General features: G+C 34.3%; 2 protein-coding genes across 5 annotated transcripts in view; both read right to left on the reverse strand.

Annotated features, from left to right (window-relative positions):
• Positions 1-3,979: 3,979 nt before the first annotated feature.
• LOC144433555 (26S proteasome regulatory subunit 6A-B) lies at positions 3,980-12,460 on the reverse strand. The gene is made up of 12 exons (XM_078121875.1): positions 12,416-12,460; positions 11,404-11,484; positions 10,711-10,836; positions 9,905-10,012; positions 9,100-9,209; positions 8,520-8,610; positions 7,879-7,951; positions 7,150-7,220; positions 6,283-6,528; positions 5,712-5,857; positions 5,111-5,192; positions 3,980-4,703 (listed from the first exon to the last, which is right to left on the reverse strand). The coding sequence occupies exons 1-12, from the start codon at positions 12,458-12,460 to the stop codon at positions 4,593-4,595; spliced, it is 1,290 nt and encodes a 429-aa protein (XP_077978001.1). The 3' UTR covers positions 3,980-4,592.
• A 3,463-nt stretch (positions 12,461-15,923) lies between these two features.
• LOC144433821 (uncharacterized) overlaps positions 15,924-21,083 on the reverse strand; it is a 36,270-nt gene continuing 31,110 nt past the window's right edge. For 3 of the 4 annotated variants that reach the window (XM_078122193.1, XM_078122192.1, XM_078122191.1), the window contains 5 exons: positions 20,753-20,858; positions 19,587-19,728; positions 18,924-19,106; positions 17,763-17,850; positions 15,924-16,887 (listed from right to left, as the gene is read on the reverse strand). In XM_078122193.1, coding sequence (XP_077978319.1) covers positions 16,771-16,887; positions 17,763-17,850; positions 18,924-19,106; positions 19,587-19,728; positions 20,753-20,858 — 636 coding nt within the window. In that variant the 3' untranslated portion in view covers positions 15,924-16,770. Of the gene's footprint in view, positions 16,888-17,752; positions 17,851-18,923; positions 19,107-19,586; positions 19,729-20,752; positions 20,859-21,083 lie in introns of all 4 variants that reach the window. The other variant, XM_078122194.1, reaches the window with a different exon arrangement.

Here is a 21,083-nt window from a genome sequence, read left to right on the forward strand (position 1 = left end):
AGTGATACCAGGACGTGATCGTGATGCAATGCATCATCCATATGATTTATTTGAAGCATTAACTAAGAATGGTCTACTAAACCAAGACAACCGTCAGTTTGTAGTGAAGATACTTGGACATGCAAGAAGGATAGATCTAGCACAACAGGTGGAACAATGGACACCTGGATACGCAGAAAAGAACAAAGAAAAACATCCAGGTAGATAATCTAGGGATGCTCAGAATGATAGTGTCAATTCCTATCAGAACCCCATTAGTCGATGTATGTATGTATGTATGTATGTATGTATGTATGTATGTATGTATGTATGTATGTGATAAACATGTACTTTTGTGCAATGTCTTGATATTAATATGTTTATTTAATTCCAGGGATCAATATTTAGTACATATGTGGTATGTTAGGTAAATATAGTCAATTGTCGTTTTATGCATACATTGAGAATGCTATTGTGATTTACTTATCAAACATGTTCCTATTCTAGCCGTCATCGAAGTCTTGACTAATGAAATAATTCAACATTACAAGACAGTGTCATCACGTGTGAATCCAGTTCCATGGTGTGGGTTTTTTCAACCTTTGAACTTAGAGCAGATATACACCAATTTAAGACTAGAAAATCACCAGTCAAGGTATGTCTATCTGTTACAAAATTATGTGAATTAAATATATTGGGTTGTTTATCGATCATATATCCATGGCAACACTTATTAGCCAATGTACATTTAAGAAGTGTTTCCTATAAGCTAGCCAATTATATGTATTGCACTTTGTTGCGTTTTCTTGTTGCAACGTATATAAGCAGATCTATTTTGTCACAACAGGTCAAACTTTATATTTCTGATAAATGATAAATATGTTACTTTTGGAACAAGGAAACAAACAAGGACACAAAAAACGCGACAAAACAAGCACTAGCAAACACGCAAATAAACTACAAGTTCAAGTATGCATTTGGACGTAGTGTGCATGTAAACTCTGTTTACTGTCGTCGGCATTACTGGGTTAAATTTTTCCACTTCAAAAATACCATGTTAGTGCATTTAGTTCATGTGAAAGGATTACCATGCATTCATTATTGAGGAAATTGTTATCCTTTTCCTACAGATTGGCACACGAGGTTCTTAGCCTGGAGGAAATATTCAAACCCCATGAAAGGTGTCAGCTACCAAAGAAAATTATAATTCGCGGAGAACCTGGTACAGGAAAAAGTACTCTGTGCCAAAAACTAGCCTATGATTGGTCTTCAAAGAAGCGATACCTGGCGGGGAAATTTGATTTTGTGATTTTGCTTGAAGCACGCAATATGCAGGAGACTGTGAAAGACACAATAGTAGCACAATTACTTCCAGAGGAGTATCGAAGTAAAACATTCAAAGAACAGTTGTGGAATCATCTATTGAATAACCAAAGTAGAGTTCTATTCATCATTGATGGCTTAGATGAAGCTTCATCAAAAGTTGCCGCTGAAGTGATGAAATTAGTAGAGTCTCGCGACACTTCAATTGTAGTAACATCTCGTCCATATACTGCACTAAGTGTTTTAAAACACTTTGACACTTGCATTGTCAATAAAGGGTTTACCTTGGAAGATGGAATAGAATGCATGAAATCATACTTTAAGTATGTAGGTATACCAGAGGAAAAGTATAGAAAGTTTCTGTACAAAGTTGGCGATGAATCACAACTATGGGAACTGGCATGCAATCCATTATGTAACATCTATCTATGCATTGTGTGGGAAGATCATCAACTTGATTTTCCAGCTACTAAATCTGAGCTTTATGATCAACTTCATTATTCGGTTGCGAGAAGATACTGTGATAAAGCAAACATAGATGTGAAGGGAAATGCAGTACCAAAAGTCATCGAAGATAGTTTGTTCTACATAGGGGAAATAGCATGGAATGGTCTATATGAAGATAAGTTGCATTTTGATTTATCCGAGTTAAAATGCAAATACACAGATGATGCCGTGTATGACATAGGATTCTTAACTTTTGATTGTGGGTCATCAAGATTTAAGCCTACAACTCTTGTGTCATTTCCACATAAAACTGTACAGGAAAGTTTGGCAGCTAGGTACATTGCTTGCACAGAGGGAAGTCACAGGGAGAAAATTTTCGACTGTTTGGCTAATGGAAGTAAATATCTTACAACAGCACTATTCCTGGTAGGATTTCTTGGCGGCAATGTTGATGCTTTCATGCAAAAGGTAGCAGTCAACCTTGGAGAATGGCTGAAATCCCAGAAAGGTTGTGTGGGTGTGGATACTGTTTCGTTTGATTATGAATTCCCATTCATACCAAAATGTTTGTTTGGGAAAACACTGAAAACAGATCAGTTAAATGCAGTGCATCTTACACTGGCCAGTGCTTTAACTCAGTCGTTGCGTCTCTTCAATGATTTAAGTGCAAGGTATCCAGCAAGTAGTGTCTCTCGAGAGTTACTCCCCATAGAGGGCGAGGAATGGTACAATGACTTCCGATACTACATTCTTGAAATATTTTTGACTTTTCTGAAGCAACCTACTAGTCATGTCCAACAGCTTTGTTTTGACTTCCCACTCATGTTTAGTGACGCCTTTCAAATGATTTGTGAAAATCTTAAAATAATTCTTTCAGAGAACCGGTCGTTGAAGAGTATCTCTCTCAAATGTGACATCCACCAACTAGAGGGTCATTTTGTCTGTCCTCACCGTGAGATACTGAAAGTATGTACTGTTCTTAAAGACAACAACTACGTTCAAGATATCGACTTTCAATGCAGCATTGTTAATACTGTAGAATACATATCGATCATGGCTTTGGACGACTGGTTCGAGAGGGAAATGAGAGGGTTCAATTTGAACCAGTTATGTTCATCCTTGGATGCAAATAACTCATTGCAACATGGGAGTATTACCTTTGACAGTAGACTAGAATTTCTTAAGAGGTATAATTGCTGTATTGTCCTCGAGTCAAAAGGCGAAAATGATAAATCTTGGGAAATAAAACGTAGGATATATCGAAAAGTTGTTCTCCCTCCAGTCTCAGAGGAAGAGATTCCACCACCATTACCACCACGCATGCCACTGAACATTTTGAAAAAACAATAAATACGAAGCAGTCAATGCCCCGTGGCTGATGTCTTCATTAATCATGATTTAATGTCAAAATGACAATCAAACCAGGGTCACTGCTGTCTGAAAACGTCCAACATTATACAACCTCTTGCAGTAGACCATCAGAATCCTTGATGGGGGCATGTGAGAGACCAATCTGTACAAAAAGTCTTGATTGATATTTTTGACTGTTATGCAGCAGTTGTGGAATCATCTATTGAATAACCAAAGAATACCTCTTATCTTGGTTGATGGCCTAGATGAAGTTACAAGCAATGTTACAGATAGACTTAGGAAGTTTGAAGCTATTTCTGTCATAGTAACATCTCGTCAAGTTGTTCAGAACTACTGTTAACACTTGTACTGTCAAGAAAGGGAGATAGGATAGAATGCATAAAATCATACTCTATGAATGTACACCTGAGGAAAATTATAGAATGTTTTCCCACTTGAAACAATGTTAAACAACTCAGACCAAGTCTATGCATAGATCCTCCGCAAAGGAGCCTATGTTTGTATTACTATAAATTGCAAAAAAGTCTAAAAAAGAAAGTTTGTTATTATATATTCAATGACAAATATTTACATGTTTTTTAATCGTCTGCAATATATTGAGTTACAAAGACTTGACTTGTTAATTCAGTTTTTTTTTAAGTGGTCACTTTTAAGCACATTTCACCTTTGATTGCAATAGAATGATATGAATGTGCAATACTGCTTAACTCTCAACTACATACAAGAAGAAACTGACAGTACTTTTCATTTTTGAAACGTTTTGTTTCTGATGTTTATATAATAGTGATACGGAAAATAATAACTCACACAGAATGACAAGAATAATTATCATAACATTTATTCTTCCATAATATTTCTTTTCTAGAGAATACTAAGCATGGTGGAAGAAAATAACCAAGTGTAGACTCATAAACTCTATAAATTGTTGAGTGATACAGAATGTGTTTTATATGTACAGTTTGACTTTCAGTGTATATATATGAGAAATAAGCTAAGAATGTTTTAACACTTGGAAAGTTCTTAGCTTCTTAGAGACGGACTGCTATTACATGACACATCATTTTAAACACCATAGTTATCAGGCAAAAAACTGATGACTTTTTACGGAATTAAAGTTCCTTGCTGTTGCGAGATGGAAACATGCTTGTACCCTTTTACTACTCTCTCTACAGGAGGTGGGGGAGGGGGGTTTATTTGTTTGTACACAAATAAATACAAGTTGAATAAAAGAATTTTATATTGTCAGAACTTGGTCAAATATCACTGCTTTTGTCCAAATTTTGAATGACAGCTGTCACAATGGAAACTGCTTTGAATTGTTGGCCATGACGAAAAGCTTAGTTAGTGTTCTGGGCTGATACTGATACATGGTGCTAACAGTTACATAGTCTGATCCAGACAGTTTGTATTCAGTGAATGACTGCTAATTCACATTAAAAAAATTGTATTGAAGTATTGTCACAACAAATAAATTACGCATAGTAATTAAGGTTTGCTTTCTTCTTTGCCTGTACTTCTAAAATACCATCCATGTAGTCTTCATGGGATAACTCGGTGGCCTCACGACGTAATGCTATCATTCCCTGCAGCAAAAAGAATACAAAAAAATTGAATTACTAAAACGACACTTTATTCATTGCTTTAATTCATCAAATTCAAATGTCATTTTTAAAATACTGTTCTGGTAATGAAGATAAGTTCTCAAAATTATACTACTGCAATTACAATATACATATCTTATTAATATGCATCATTTACATATTTACTTCATTTGAATACGGTCAATTAGGCTGATGTATGTTATCACTCCCCACTGTAACCAATCAGTTTTGAGTGCATTTTTTCAAACCAATCAGTACAAGTAGTTTGTGAGACAGCGAAGCAAAGACTCAGATCATGACATAAACAGGCTATGAGATGATAGAGTTGGATATGTAGGATTATACAGACTGGTGCATACTTTTGAACACATTACACTTGAAATACTTACAGCTTCAACACAAACAGCTTTACACATAGCACCATTGAAATCATCTGTACAACGAGCAAGTTCTTCAAAATTCACATCAGAACTGTAAACAATAGAAAATGAATATGTATTGTAATTTCTCCACGTAATTTGTAAAATCTGGTAAATCCAAAGTTTTTTTAAAAATTATTTTACACTCTGTAAAAAAGTAACACTACAGTATCCAAGGTAATAGAAGTACTGAGGATAATTTTTGAGGTCTTCTGAAAAAAAGGTTTGAGATATCTAACACTGACTTTCATTAATGGACTGTATTAGTTGACTACTACTTTGTCTTGCAAACTGATCAAGTTTTAAGTTTGAAGACAAAACATCTGTCATAAAGAAGGTGACACTTGCAAACAAATAAGACAAACTCCTACTGGTCCTTAAAAAAGTATGGATATTGCAGAATTATTTGAATACCTGGTGTGCATTTTTTTGGTTCACGAGAAATGATCTGTTCAAATATGAAAGGTGAATTTCTTATTCAAGAGTGATGAGGTCCTGGTTTTTTCATTTAAATCATATTGCTATACCACACTGATGTACTTTTACCAACATATTTAATATTCATTTTTACCTGACGTTCATTTTTCTGGAATGAATCTGTAAAATTCTGGCCCTTGCTTCTTCATTTGGTACTGGGAATTCGATCTTTCTGTCAAGACGGCCAGACCTCAGCAATGCAGGATCTAATATGTCCACCCTGTTGGTTGCAGCTATCACCTATCAAAAAGAAAATTCAGTTTGTTAGCTACCAGGAAAATGTGTGACAGCTACCAGATTAGTAGCAATACAAAGGAAGAATGCAGACATAACATGCAACCAACTCCTGATCATTGCTGTTTTTCAGAAGTTTACAATCCTAGCATTTGTTTACAAAACACATTTCTGTTCTAATATTGCAATATTATTATATTAAGCTTCACAGAGGTGGGAAACATCACATGCATTATACAAACTGTTACTTTATCTCCATTTATTACCCACATGATGTCGTAAAGAGGAATCAATATTCACAACTGTTCAGACGTAATTTGTTGTTTCACTGTATGATGAAAATACTACTTAACAATAATCATCTTGCACATTTGGTGGAAAACTTAGCTGGGAAAAGTCTCACACTTTGCAAATCTCCATGATCTCCTTACCTTGATTGACTCATTTGAAGAGAATCCATCCAGCTGATTGAGTAATTCTAACATAGTTCTTTGTACTTCCCTGTCTCCAGCTTTTTCACTGTCAAATCTCTTTGTACCGATGGCATCTAATTCGTCAATGAAGATAATGGCAGGCAGCTTTTCTTTAGCCAGAGCAAATGCATCTCTGACCAGTTTGGCTCCATCACCAATAAACATTTGTACTAACTGTGGACCAGCTAACTTGAGGAAAGTAGACTGTATACAAAGAAACAATGTTATGAAACATCTCCATGCAAAGTGACATGAATACTGATTTAGTTAGCTTGGCAAGAGTATCAATCCCAAACCACTGGTTGAAATGATAGGTTAGTTGCTTTAACTTCTGAGTTAGTTTTTAAAAAGAAAATTTATCATCTGGGTCCAACCTAGATGTACTGTCAGCTCTCTAACTAATGACAGGTTTTTCACCAACTTTAGGTAGGAGTGGGGCCAACATCACACAAGCAGGGGGTCAACCAGCCATGGAGCAGTAACGAAGCAAAGATTCACTGCTAAAGTTTGTTCTAGTTCAAATATAGGGATAGTTTGTATTTGTGATAGTCTTATTGTAAAGGACCATCATGAACACACACTGGAAGTCATTGAAAGGCTTCGCTTTCAGTTACATGCGTAAACATTCAGTAAATATTTAAAAAGTAGATGTCCAAGGTAAGCAAGCAAGTGACAATATGGCTGTTGACTGGTGCTTACCAAACACAGAGTTATACCTGTATCAGCATCCTATACTTTTGTGTTTTACATGTTGAACTGTGAAAACAAGGAGGCAATGATGTTTACACATTGTTTCCCTGCGTACATCATTGTATGTTCTCTTACCTTTGTCTGAGCGGCACAAGCTCTTGCTAACAGTGTCTTTCCAGTACCTGGAGGTCCATATAATAAAACACCTGAATACAACAATTAAAAACAAAAAGTCAAATCATTGAAACACTGTAGTCATATCTGAAAGCTGACCAGAAATATGTTGACAAAGACTTGAAAAACAACATGAAACCTGAAACAATGGTCACGGAGATAACAGATAAAAGGAAGTGATTGTATTTCTGAATACAAATTGCTGGGTGGACCATTCTTTTTGGTCACTTTTCACTGTACGGGTAATGAGATATTCTTATTTTAAATGTTATATTTGAAAAAATTTAAGTGTCTTATCTTTGCAATCATTCATGTTCATAATATAGTGAATAGTATTTCATCACTTATCCACACATTCAATGGATTGTCTGGTATTATATTATACCAGTATATTGATGGCGCAAATCGAGAGATCTGATGGGTCTAGACATCGAACTAGCGCGTCTAAAATGAGCGATAATGCACAGTTGGCACGCATCCAAATTTTGATGTTCACTGTTCGTCTACGAATGTTGCAGACCGTGCAGGGATGGGGGCGCTATTGCTCGTGCATATATTTTGTTCACTGGTCAAAACCTCTTGGTATACCATTCCCAGGGGGTGGTTTATTGCTTAAATATTTCATTCTTCATGGTTTTCATATGATCTCACATACAAAGACTCATAATCATGCACTGTACTGTACTGTACCTTTAGGTGGTTGAATTCCTAGATTTTCAAATCTATCTTTGTGAGTCATTGGTAACACAACAGCCTCTACAAGCTAGCGAAAGACAAAACAGATGAAGTTTGTAAGTAAATGTAGATAAAATATTCAAGATGGTATGTAAAATGAGGTCTATTAGCAAGTATATAATAATATAGACAGCTGTCACTGTATAGTGTCTTGTACTAACCGGATTAAATAACTTAACATATACACAAGGAGAATGGTGATCACAGAATATCTCTGTTTATGTCCAGATAGCATATAAATATTTTTTGAGGGGAGTTTAAGGCGAATGGCTCTCCAGGAAATAAAGATATTTTCATAAACTATGGATTTTGGAGAATCAATTCATGATGTTACTTCACCTACAATTTCAGAGAAACATCAAGTTCATCTTGTGCCTTTATAGAGCATCTGCACTGTGAGCTACTGCATCATGGCAGTCAGCAGCAGCAACATACAAGGTATTCATGGTTGAACAATGAATATTCATGAGGGATGTTTTACACTAAAGGGAATTAGGCTCTTAGGAGTCATACATATTCATTGGTCAATGACTCTTCAGCACCCAGTTTATGAAAATGTCTCTATTTCCTGAAGAGGTGTTACCCTTTAACCTTACCTCTTGGATCTGTTTATCAAGGCCACCAATATCACTGTACTGTTCTGTTGGCCTCTCATCTACCTCCATAGCTTTCACTCTGGAATCAAACCTACATCAACAAATCAAACATTTAGTTACAAAACTGTGGCTTCAAAAAATCGTAAAAATGGTTTAGTGTCTCATATATACAATAAGTCTCATATGCATCCTACTATGAGAGTTTACAACATCTGATGTAGCTCGCTGACATGTTTGTATTAACTATCATTCAATAATGCTTTGCAAATTGCATCTACAATTTTTGTGTTTACACTGTTTGTTATAGTGTGTCTTCATGCTCACGAGTCTAGTTATTTTGATGTCTTGTTTTAGTCAAAATGGATGTGATATCTCAATTTGTTTACTTCAAAATGTCATATACATACTGTGATAATAAGATAACTTATATTTTATGTATTTGTGACAATTCCAATTACTATCACTGTACTTTCTGGGTACCATTATGCTGAATACTGAACCAATATGTTCTACACTTTGCACTTGGGTTCTTTGATTTCAGAATGATTCCATGCATCGTTCAATGAAACAAGTAACTTACTCTTGAGGCAATGTCTCTAGGATCAAATAGGAGTCTTTATTGACACCTACAAGGTCTCCAGGTTTCAGCTGCTCTGCATCCACCAAACCAATTACGGGAAGAAAATATGTCTGCAAAGATTCAAGGATGGATTATCAACATCTGCAATGAAACTCAGTGTACATGCTTAGTCTGAACACATGGCCTGACCATGTTCAGAGGCAACAAGAAGGATTTTAATCCTACAATAATACTTACAAGGTAGTACCGTACATGCACATGTGCATGGAAGGGGATACTGTCAACAAATATGTGTGTGTGTGTGTGTGTGTGTGTGTGTGTGTGTGTGTGTGTGTGTGTGTGTGTACTATTCACCTATCATGAGTGAAAAGGTTCCTAGACAAGTGGCAAAGATTCAAATTTGTTGACTACAGGCCAACACTGTACAATTACTTGTAGTGTTTTTGGAACATGTATCTATGTACTTGAAATTTCCTGGTGTTATTTTCAAGATCACAGATTAAAATCTCATTGTCAGACTCTCAAAAAATACTACACTTTGTACTTTCTTATTTAGCTATTACAAAATACTCTTATGAACTGTAAGAGTTGGCAAGAAATACTTGTAGAAAATAATTAGAAACCTGATAATCAAACAAGTGATAACTATTCTGAATCAAGTAACAGGCCTTTCTAAAATTTGCCACATGGTGGCGCTCTACTTCCTGTCTGTGTGTACCATGGTAGTGCTCTAATTCCTGTCTCTGTGTACCTTGGGGTATACATGGTATAGGTACTGGCTACTTTACAAGTATAACTTTCTGACCTGTCTTGTTGAAGTCTTGATAACAGCACATTTGCCTTTCCTCTGTGAATCCAAGTCAACATTGGCTCCATCTTCCTCTGCCTGATCTTGTGGATCAACATCTAGAAGCTGAATATATTGATATGATTACTTGGGATGTGGTGTTTGCTATTGTTATTCCAGTTGGGGTTTTATTTCAAATGATCACAGATTGAAAATGGCATTGTTTTTTCAGCCTAAGGTAGATAATATAACTCTAATTTGCCAAAGGGAGTGGTAGTCTTAAATATCCAGTCATTGCTTACGTAACCACTCACTAAGCAGAAACAATGACAGATCTTGCAGGCTAACTGAAGTGGTTGCTGTATTTATTTTGAGTCCAGGGTGCACAATATACAATACATGTTTAGTATGTGTAGTTATACCAGAGGTCGCGGTCACTTTTTTATGATGCGTCCCTGGCTACAAGTATAAATTACCAGTGATGATACATTAGGTTGATATCTACGTCCATGTGAAGAACTGGATGGTTTTGTGACTATACATTTCACTGTGATGAATTTATCTATGTTATGTTTTTGGACAATGAACAACAGAAAGTAATAAGTAAAATCAAAGTGGATAATAAGGTTTGTTTTGCTCACCTCAATGACATTACATGTAGATACCAGGTAAGCTAAAGTTTTGTTGAGTTTAATCTTTTACTTACCTCAATGACATTAGATACCAGGTAAGGTAAAGTTTTGTTGAGTTTAATCTTTTACTTACCTCAATGACATTAGATACCAGGTAAGGTAAAGTTTTGTTGAGTTTAATCTTTTACTTACCTCAATGACATTAGATACCAGGTAAGGTAAAGTTTTGTTGAGTTTAATCTTTTCTGTGTTTTCTTTGATCTTTTCTTTCTGTGCTTGTAATTCATGAGATATACGCATAGTTTCACTTTTCATAATCTGTAATCACACAAAACAATATTGGAATGAGGAAGGGTGATACACTGATGCCTAAAAAAAAAGACATTATACATGTATCAAATTAGTCATTGATACATGTGTCCTTAACCTACTGATATCATTCCACTAGCATTACAATCTCTTGTGGCAGTTTATTCAGCATGACTCTACAAACAGGGGGTGTTGGTACATTTTTTCAACATGTGCTCACTTTCTAATGTTTTACATTATATCCCCTTTGGAATACCATTGGTTCTATTGGCTATGACATGTTGACAGTTATATTTTTAAAACATAAAGTGGCACAAGGTATATGTAATCTGGATAGACTACATACAATTAGCACTCACATTTTATCCACTTGTCAGCAAGGGTTTACATAAATAACTCCCTCAATGTCTCTCCATTATTTAGTAAGATCACCAGTGTGGATTATTTCTATTAAAGTACTTTACATGATGTACAATAAAGGTAGCACACGTGTAGACTTGATGTCTTTACTATAATGTATTGTGTATATAGTTTTTTGTCACTTTCGCTGTATGTTACTGACACTCTTCTACTCACCTTAATTTCATTATCAAGTAGTCTTGTTCTTTGAATGATTTCATCAGTTGACATACGTAACACTTCTTCACCGATAGATTCCTGTAATACATGAAATAGGTCATTCAATTTGAACTGGTATGTGTATGTACATTTGTACCTGCAGTAGTCAGTTACATATTATATATACGTATGTATGTGAATAAATTTACTTGTATTTAATCTTGCGGCTGAGCTGTGCTGAACTAATGCCTTTTTAATCATAAAAAATGCTAAAGTCATCTTTCAAATGTAAACTATACAGTTACTCAGTTCTCCACCCGACAGATTCATTGTCCAGACTTGTTGTAACATTGCAGTTATCAAGTTGACTATAAAATCCCCCAGTTCTTAAATTACAGTCTGTAGTAGATGTCTATTCAAATTTGCCTACTTCTTAAAAACTGTCTGCACATGATTATCAGATATGATTGATCAATACACTAAATTTGTATATATTAAATGTATCATATCACTATCAAAAGTCAAGTAACAATTATGTTACAAACCTGTGAGAGCCTTATGTTCAAACTTTACTTTAAATTCAATCTACAGTATATTAGTTTTGTAATGGGGGGGGGGGGGGTGTTCCTGGTCATAACAATGATTGAATATTTAAACAGCAGCAACTAGTAACACACGTGATTTACCAGCAAGTCAGTTTAGCCATGTATATTGAGAGTAATGACGAAAGACAATTCCTCGGATACGTAGGTGAATAAACCATACTTTTCTATCATTATTTCTAGAAATTGGAACTCTAATTCCGTCGTTTTACGATATCGGCTTCACATGTACAATGCTCCTAATGAATGACTAAGGGATATGCATATAATAACCATGCACAAACACCCCGACGAACGGCCAGGGTATAAATGTGTGGTAAAACCTCTTACTATTTCAAAATTCTTGACTCAGATATATTCAGTACTTTATAAAGTCACGGATTTGTGAGAAAATTTGTTTAAACGGGCATGAAAAAGGCGAAAATTACCTCTCCATCTTCCCAGATCGCTTTATCTTCTAAGGTCTGCGCCATTTTGAAATCAGTTTGTTCGAAGTTGCGTACCTCCCCTGGTTACATAGACGTTGAGGGCGCATACACGTTAGGTCGCACATGTAGGTCGCATGATTGGGTATACCATGTGCAAATAAAACTCATGATGTATATCAGAAAAAAAAACCACGTATACTTAATACCCTCTCAGAACAAAAGTGAATAAAAGTTTTTCATATCTTATTTATGTGCAAGTTTGTATAAAAGTGATAAAAAAAACCTGCAAGAGTTTAAGGGTGTCTTACTCATTTGGATGGACATTTTCTGTGACTACATGGTTATTTCCATTTTGATATGAGTGATTCTTTTTTTTCTTTATCTTCTGATATATTCAGGAAATATTTTTCATCAAAGAAATGTATGGAAATAAATGACTGACTAACTAACTAACTAACTAACTAACTAACTAACTAACTAACTAACTAACTAACTAACTAACTAACTAACTAACTAACTAACTAACTAACTAATTAACCAACTAAGTAAGTAAATAAATCAATAAAATAAAAGCTACAGATGGGTAGTTGATAAATAACTTATGAATAGGCACTGAAAGAAATGTATGGTGATCAAAGTTCAGAAAATTGTAGACTGAAATTATTTTTTCAAAAGTCCGCATACATTCATATTCAAGAGAAAGTGAGAAGATATTGAAGAAATTAAACTTTTGCATTTTATTCAAGTTCACTATTACAAATCTAAGTACACTTCATTAATAGTGTGAAGCTCTTTTTAACAATTTGGCATACTCTCAATAAGACTTTATTGCATTAAAGTACAATACACAAAAAGTATGGATGGATAAACAATTAAATTACAGATCAAGAATTCACAAAAATCCTAAACAATTCATATGTATACTGCTTTGAACAGATCTGAAAATATGAAAGATGAAAACCTTACACATCATAATTTACAAAAATCTCATACTTGTATTATCACAAAGCAAGGATTTGTTCTTATATGTAAAAATTACAACAGTACTTTGTACTAACAATTATCATGTCCACGTATATCATTTTGCCAAAAATGAAGAATTTGTTTAAAAGCAAATTATCCACCAATAACACATCAAAATTGATTACCAATAGGTTAAAGAAATTAGATAAGATTAGACGTCATTTTCTATGCAAAGGTATCAAAAATAGTTATAAATGAAAAATTACTGCTCGCATGTGCTCACACAGTTAAACATTCTTGGAAGCGAATCTCAAATTTTGATGTCATCGTGTACGACAATTTGCTGTTATCACAGGTCATGCATTGTAGTACATCCCTAATGATGCTGACAAGAAATCAGCAAAAAATTAGGGTTAGGGATTCTCTTCCAACAATTATTTTGATTGTGAGTAGACATTCATTTGATACTATAAACCTAGAGTACATGAATACAGAAGCAAAATGACTATTTTCAGGACCCAGGTTTCAGACCTAGTTTATTTTCCAGAATGACAACTACTATAAACCTTTGTGACAAGATGTCAGCAAAATTTTTGCATATATTGCTTCAAAGAAGTGTATAGAAATTTCCACTTGTAACTGTGAGCCCTGGGAGTCCCTGAACTTTCATTCTCATACTCAAGAACAGTATTTTACAACATGAGATGAAATATTTGCTGGCAAAAAATGGACTTCGAAATGTAGAAAATTGATTTAAAAAAAAAATAAATAAAAAATAAAAATATACAATATTGTAATGTTTATTGTCATTTCATACAAAATATTTCTTTGCTGAAGTAAAAGAGTAGCCATGGCCTTCTTACAGTGCTAGCATTATTTGATTTAATCTCTCTCTTACACTGTAAACAGGCTAAGTGTAGAGAGTGTAATTTGAAAGAAATTATCACTTATTGGCAGAAAGGTATCATTTTAGTGTTATCTGGTTTCTAGTTCACAACATTTGATTTTGAGTACAAATTTCGATTTAACATCTAGTTTCCAAAGAATTTACTACATAAGTCACACCGGTGATATAATACGTAAACTGACAAGTGAAAATATCACAACAAACAAGAACTAAAAATACAAGACAAAATGAAAAAAACACTGCTCATAAAATCTATATTTAAATAATTACTATCTGCAATAAATATTTCTGTAACATCAAAATATAAGCTAACATTTAAAAATATAAAAATCAGAATATGACTTTTGGTCATCACAACTGAACAATATGTCAATATGGACAAAACACAATTATAATATAATATACTATGCTATGACTTGACTCTAAAAATGAATTACAAAACACATGTAACTATTTTATGAAATTGAATCTAATTGCTGGCAATCAGTTAAACAAATACTAAATGAAAATTACAACTCTATTCCAGGCTGGATACAACATTTCATATAATGCATTATTTACATTTTCCAGCAATTAATGCTCCCATAATCCCATGCACTGGCTCCACTAAACTGCATTTCACATTGACCTAATTTGGGTATGTACAAATGAATCAAATGTTCCCACAGTCCCAACCTCTTTATATGATGTGCCCTCAATCATTACATTAGACTAGTTCCTTACTGGTCACACAGTGAACCCTGTAAGCAGTTAGTCTTATCTTAAACTGATGAGGGCGCACTATACACCCCGGATTGGACTACAGTTGGAACAAATTCGTATAACTAAAATACAGACAAGTTTAATAGTGAAGCTAGTGGCACTAGAGTTTCAAATATTCCATTAATTTTATTGCTATTAAAATTGATTTGTTTGGTAAGACTTAACCTAATTGACAGCTCATGCTGTTACCATTTTAGCGATTCTCACTGCCATTTTGATTTTAACATTTCACTTATCCACCAAAATAGCAGTCAGGATTGCTAATCAGTTGTCCTTCAAGAGTACAGGTAGGCTAAATCTCATTAAAATCTGATGTTGGAATACAGAGAAATAAATTTCCTTTATTTACTTATATTTCCTTTACACATTATCTGTTATGTTTTATTGTTGTTCTTCTGAGAGTGATCACCTGTGGAAAGAAGAGACCACTTTCAGAAAAACCGTTATAAAAAAAACATTTGATATTATACAAAGGAAGTAACAGAAATCTAGTTGTACGCCTCCACCAGAATTTGAGTCAGGTATGATAATCACACATATTCCTTGTATAAAAGCTGGAATGAAAGTCTACAAACATAAAAACAGAAGTAAGTACATTGCATGTCACATGTTTACTGATAAACAACAAAATTGCACTGTAATGCTTGGCTGAAAAAATAACAATAGTTACGTACCACGACACAATGTTTGTACAGCAATAAATAACATCATAATACATACAGTATAACACATAATAAAAATATCAGCAAGTTTTTTCGCTAAATGTTCGAAAAATACAAGCAAAAGGTAATTTAAATTACAAGGGCTGAGCAGTACTCAGTATACAGCTGTAATATCAACAACCTCTATCAATATATAAATATCTATGAATATTAAGTATATGTACTAGGTTATCACTTAAAAAGTCAATTTTGTAAATGATGAACAACTACTCTCAAAACACAAGAATTTTGCATCAATTTTAACTTCAGTAAAAAATAATAACAAAAGAAATGAAATGAAAGAGAAAGTTTTCAAAATTCTTTCATTAAAATGGAATTTGAAAAATCCACAAAAAATACATCTTTAGCAAGATTTTGGCAAACAAATTCATAAGTACCTCATTGTTGTTATTCTCAACTCAAGTATTCTTCTAAAATTTATCCTATCCTATGCACAATTAGTGAATGTTCAAATAATTTCATATATTTTACTTATGACATGACTGTATGTCACTCTGCCTTTTCATAGCAACTCTTTTCCCCATCACTACACCACTCAGGAACATTTTGTTGGACAAGTACATAGGTCGCTCTTGTGAGAATTATTTATTCTTTGCTTTGGCAAAGACTCAAACCCTAGGCAGTGTACATGTGACTATACTAAGCTATAGATATAGCACGCAGTGGGGTCATGATATGCTGATATATATTTTAGATACCAAAGTGTGCAAAAGAAAGGAAATAATGTTGGTAGCTTTGAAATAATGGTTGCCATGGTACATCTATGCAATAAGCTATGCATACCATGCTAGCATCAATATGATTAAAGTTGATAAAAATGATATTGATTAAACAACCATTTGACTGACACTTTACTAAATAACCTCAAGTTGTGATATCATAGCTAGTCTCTACATCTTGGGTATCACTTGGTCACTATGGTAACCATTTGATTGACACTTTACTAAATAACCTCAAGCCATAATATCACAGATCATCTACACCTTGGGCATCTTGGGTCACTATGGTAACCTTTGTTTATAGATATTTTCTCCAGCAAACTGGTCCAGGATATCCTGAGTCACTTCTTTCCCTCTTCTCAGTATGTCTTCAGATAGCATAGACATTACAGTCTGGACCTGTAACATAACATAACATAACATAGACATTACAGTCTGGACCTGTAACATGACATAACATAACATGGACATTACAATCTGGACCTGTAACATAACATAACACAACATAGACATTACAGTCTGGACCTGTAACATAACATGACATGACATGACATATAACATAACATAGACATTACAGTATGAACCTGTAATATTACATAACATAACATGGACATTACAGTCTGGACCTGTAACATGACATGACATGACATGGACATTACAGTCTGGACATTTAACATGACACAACATAGACATTACAGTCTCAACATATAACATAACACAACATAACATAACACAGCATAGACATTACAGTCTGGACCAATAACATAAGATAACATAACGTAACGTAACGTAACATAACATAACATAACGTAACATAACGTAACATAAAGTAACGTAACGTAACGTAACGTAACATAACATAACATAACATAGACATTATAGTATGGACCTGTAACATAACACAACATTGACATTACAGTCTGGACCTGTAACATAACATATTAACATGGACATAACAGTCTGAACCTACAACACAACACAACACAACACAACACAACACAACAAAACACAACAAAACACACAACACAACACAACACAACACAACTGTTGAACACAACACAACACAACACAATACAACATAACATAGACACTACAGTCTCGACAGAGAACACCATAAGCACTCATGCAAATACCACATGTACACAATCCTTGCACTCACATGCCATGGAATGCAGTTATATCATATTATATTATATAGACAACATCATTACATGTCATACTCAGCTCTGGCAACTGATCCAAAAAAAACAATGAAGTAGATTACATGTACATGCCTGTTGCCTTGGTGATAAAGTATCTAAGTCATCTGGTAATTCTTGGTCACCAAGGTTGTCAGCTTTCAAAATTTCTTCAAGTAGGATTCTGAGGAAAATATGAAAATTATACAATAAACATATTTAAAATGTGTGAGTATGGGGTTACTGGGGTACCAATGACAGATGTTTTGAATCAAAATATATTACAATAGCAGTATGCCATCATGAGGGATTATCAAATGTAAGCTGAGCCTTTCACCTTTACACTGTTGCCAGTATCTTATTAACAGGGCACTCTGAAAACTACATGTATGGTCAGTTAAAAACATCCTAAAATGTGGCCGAGAAATGGCATTTCATAAAATTTACTACAGTTGTGTTCTGTACAATATTTGCACGCAAATGTGCCTGTTGCATTCTGGCTGTCATGTGGGATCACAAGTTTTTCAGGGGAACATATTGAGTATTCAAGGCTATTGTCATAAAACATAGGCCTCTTTACAGCACCATCCCGTCCAAAACGTACTCACCAAATATTTATATTTCATATTTCATTGCGTCAACAGTAATACAAATGTATGTGCTCTGCCTTGTGAGAATGATTCAAGTCAATCAAAATGTGTACAGTATATGTAGCTTAGCTTACTGAAAATGCCACAATTTCGCAGTGAAGCATTCCGACAGTCATTTTTTAACAGAATATTTTATACATGGAACGCTTGCCCAGTCAAATCGGACTTGTCGTTTGCAGTAAGTGTCAACTCATATAAAAACGATCTCCATATATTTTATAGAAATCTTTTGGAAAATAGTTTTTTGTCTTTTAATACTTGCACATGGGTCAATCGATGTCATTGTGCCAAGTGTCGTATTTCTTAATTCTGTTCTCGTATGTTATTCGTTAGTGTATATTTTTTTATATATTGTATTTACTGTTTTTAATATGTTCTTGTTTGTTTATCCATTTGTTGTATGTGGAGGGTTGCTCTTATATAGGTGCTTGCCACCTGTGCGACTTTTTCCCCTGACTTATTGTCGAAGTTTAATAAATAAAAAAAAAGAAAAAAGTAACTCTTTCATGTGGAATACAAAGGCATACTACTTTGTATTGAAATAAGGCACATAGTGTAGACATTTTACTTATAAAACATATTTCTTCCAGGTATAAAAGTTTCCTACCTGTAGTTGTTAGTATTCATGACTTGACTACTGATCGCCATGGTTTCCTTGACATTGAATGCTTGATGAAACCACCCTGTAGGTATTAGTAGTATCTCTCCTGGATACTGATCAAATTCAATGGCCCTGGCATCTTTGAACTTGGGATATTTCTTCCAGTCAACATCATGTGTATCAATTGGACTGAAATGATAATAAAGATTTTTGGATTTGATGAAAATCCTGCATTGTCTTTATTCATTCTGGTCCCAATCTTAATTTGCCTGAAATACACTGTTTTCCATCAATGTCATGTCCAGCCAGTTCAGTATATGACCTCCTTAAAATGATCCACACAATGATAACAACAATAAAGTTTTCTTTTATTTTCTTCACAATCAAGTAGTTGTCAGTGAAATGTGTTTTGTTTACAAAATGTGTTACACCACAAACACTATGCAAGCTATTACCTTGCCAATGTTCTGACCACCATAGTACAATTTAGTTTATTTGTATGAGTTCACAAAAGTCATTCACAAATCAAGAAAATTTACTGTTCTATTTATTGCTTATGTTTTTGGTAGTATGGGACCTAAGGTGCACATTTAGTAAGTCAGATGACTGATGTGTTGGATTATAGTTTCTAAATCATGAATTATTTGTCACAGCTAATTGGTAGCTTACCTATTGTATTTATAGCAATCCAGAGGGAAACCTGATTTTTGATCTTCAAATACATACAGATACTCATCCTGCCCTGGTGGGTATAGCTTCCATCTTTTGATTCCTTTCAACACAGCATTAGTACCAGTCCAGTTGTATGGATCTATGACCAAAATGAGTCACATAAAAATTTACATACGATATAATGGACAGAAATACTCATTCATGCACTTGAGATGAGGGTGATATGGCAGCCATCTATCATGTATTCAGTCACCATAACTGGCTTTAAATGAAATAGGGAACTGAAAAGTCTCAAAGAACTACACCTTACTTAGTCATTTTCCTCATGGTCACTTAGAAGTCATTTAGAATGTGTTCTTATTTGTGGGTCTTCCTTTTTCATGCTTACAGATTACATATTTGATTTATATTGCTGTATATCTATAGTCATAAATCAAATGAGAATTTCTACTCACAGTCAACACATTTATTAGAATTGAATCCCAAATGTTCACTGATGTCTTATACTACAATGTATGGGCTGTTATCATGACGTATCAATGTAGTACACCCCTAATGAACACCCCTAATGCTGTTATCATGACGTATCATTGTAGTACACCCCTAATGAACACCCCTAATGCTGTTATCATGACGTATCAATGTAGTACACCCCTAATGAACACCCCTAATGACGCTGACGAGACATCAGCAATAATTAGGGCTTCACTAGTCTTCCAACAATTATTTTGACTGTGAGTTGACGTTTTCATTTGATACTATGAACCCAGAATCTGTGAACATTCATTCTTGCATAATTGAAATGATTGTGTTAAAGCCCCAGGTTTCAGACCTAGTTTATTTTCCACAATGACAACTACTAAAATCTTTACATAACAATTACATAAACTGTAACTGATGATGGAGGGCAATCTTTTTTCTGGTTTAAAATATAATTACACACGAAGTCAATAAAATCAAGTCACCACATTTTATTTAATTGTTTCATAACAAACTTTACATCAAGGTAGTGATGCCATAGTCTGTTAAGGTACACCCATGATGAAGCGCCCTCACACATCGATCAACACCTCTCATGTCTGGAGACCGGTGATGGTGGAGAAACACGACGTATCTTACAGTGTAGTGACACCACCAACTGTCTAAAAAGACATGTTACTTACCTATATGTAGTGAAGATCTGGAATAAGCTGTTCCCCATAGCAACATAGCATTCCATGGCTGTACTTCACTAGGAAACAACTCAAAGAAATCCTCTTTTAAATAAATCTATAAAATAATTCAAATAGAAATAAAAACAACATTACATGTACAGTACCTTAATTTCATTTATAATATATCAGATCGAGTACTGTTAATGCCCTCACTTGGGCAAGGGCCTAGTGCTTTTGTGTTAACAGGTTTGCTTTTTCAGTTCAGTTGTGCTAACAAAAATAACTTTCTGTTTATTAATTAACAATATGGGTGTTGTTAAAGTGCTTTAAAGTTTTCTTG

Source organism: Glandiceps talaboti, chromosome 4, assembly GCF_964340395.1.
Source record: "Glandiceps talaboti chromosome 4, keGlaTala1.1, whole genome shotgun sequence".
Classification (NCBI taxonomy): domain Eukaryota; kingdom Metazoa; phylum Hemichordata; class Enteropneusta; family Spengelidae; genus Glandiceps; species Glandiceps talaboti.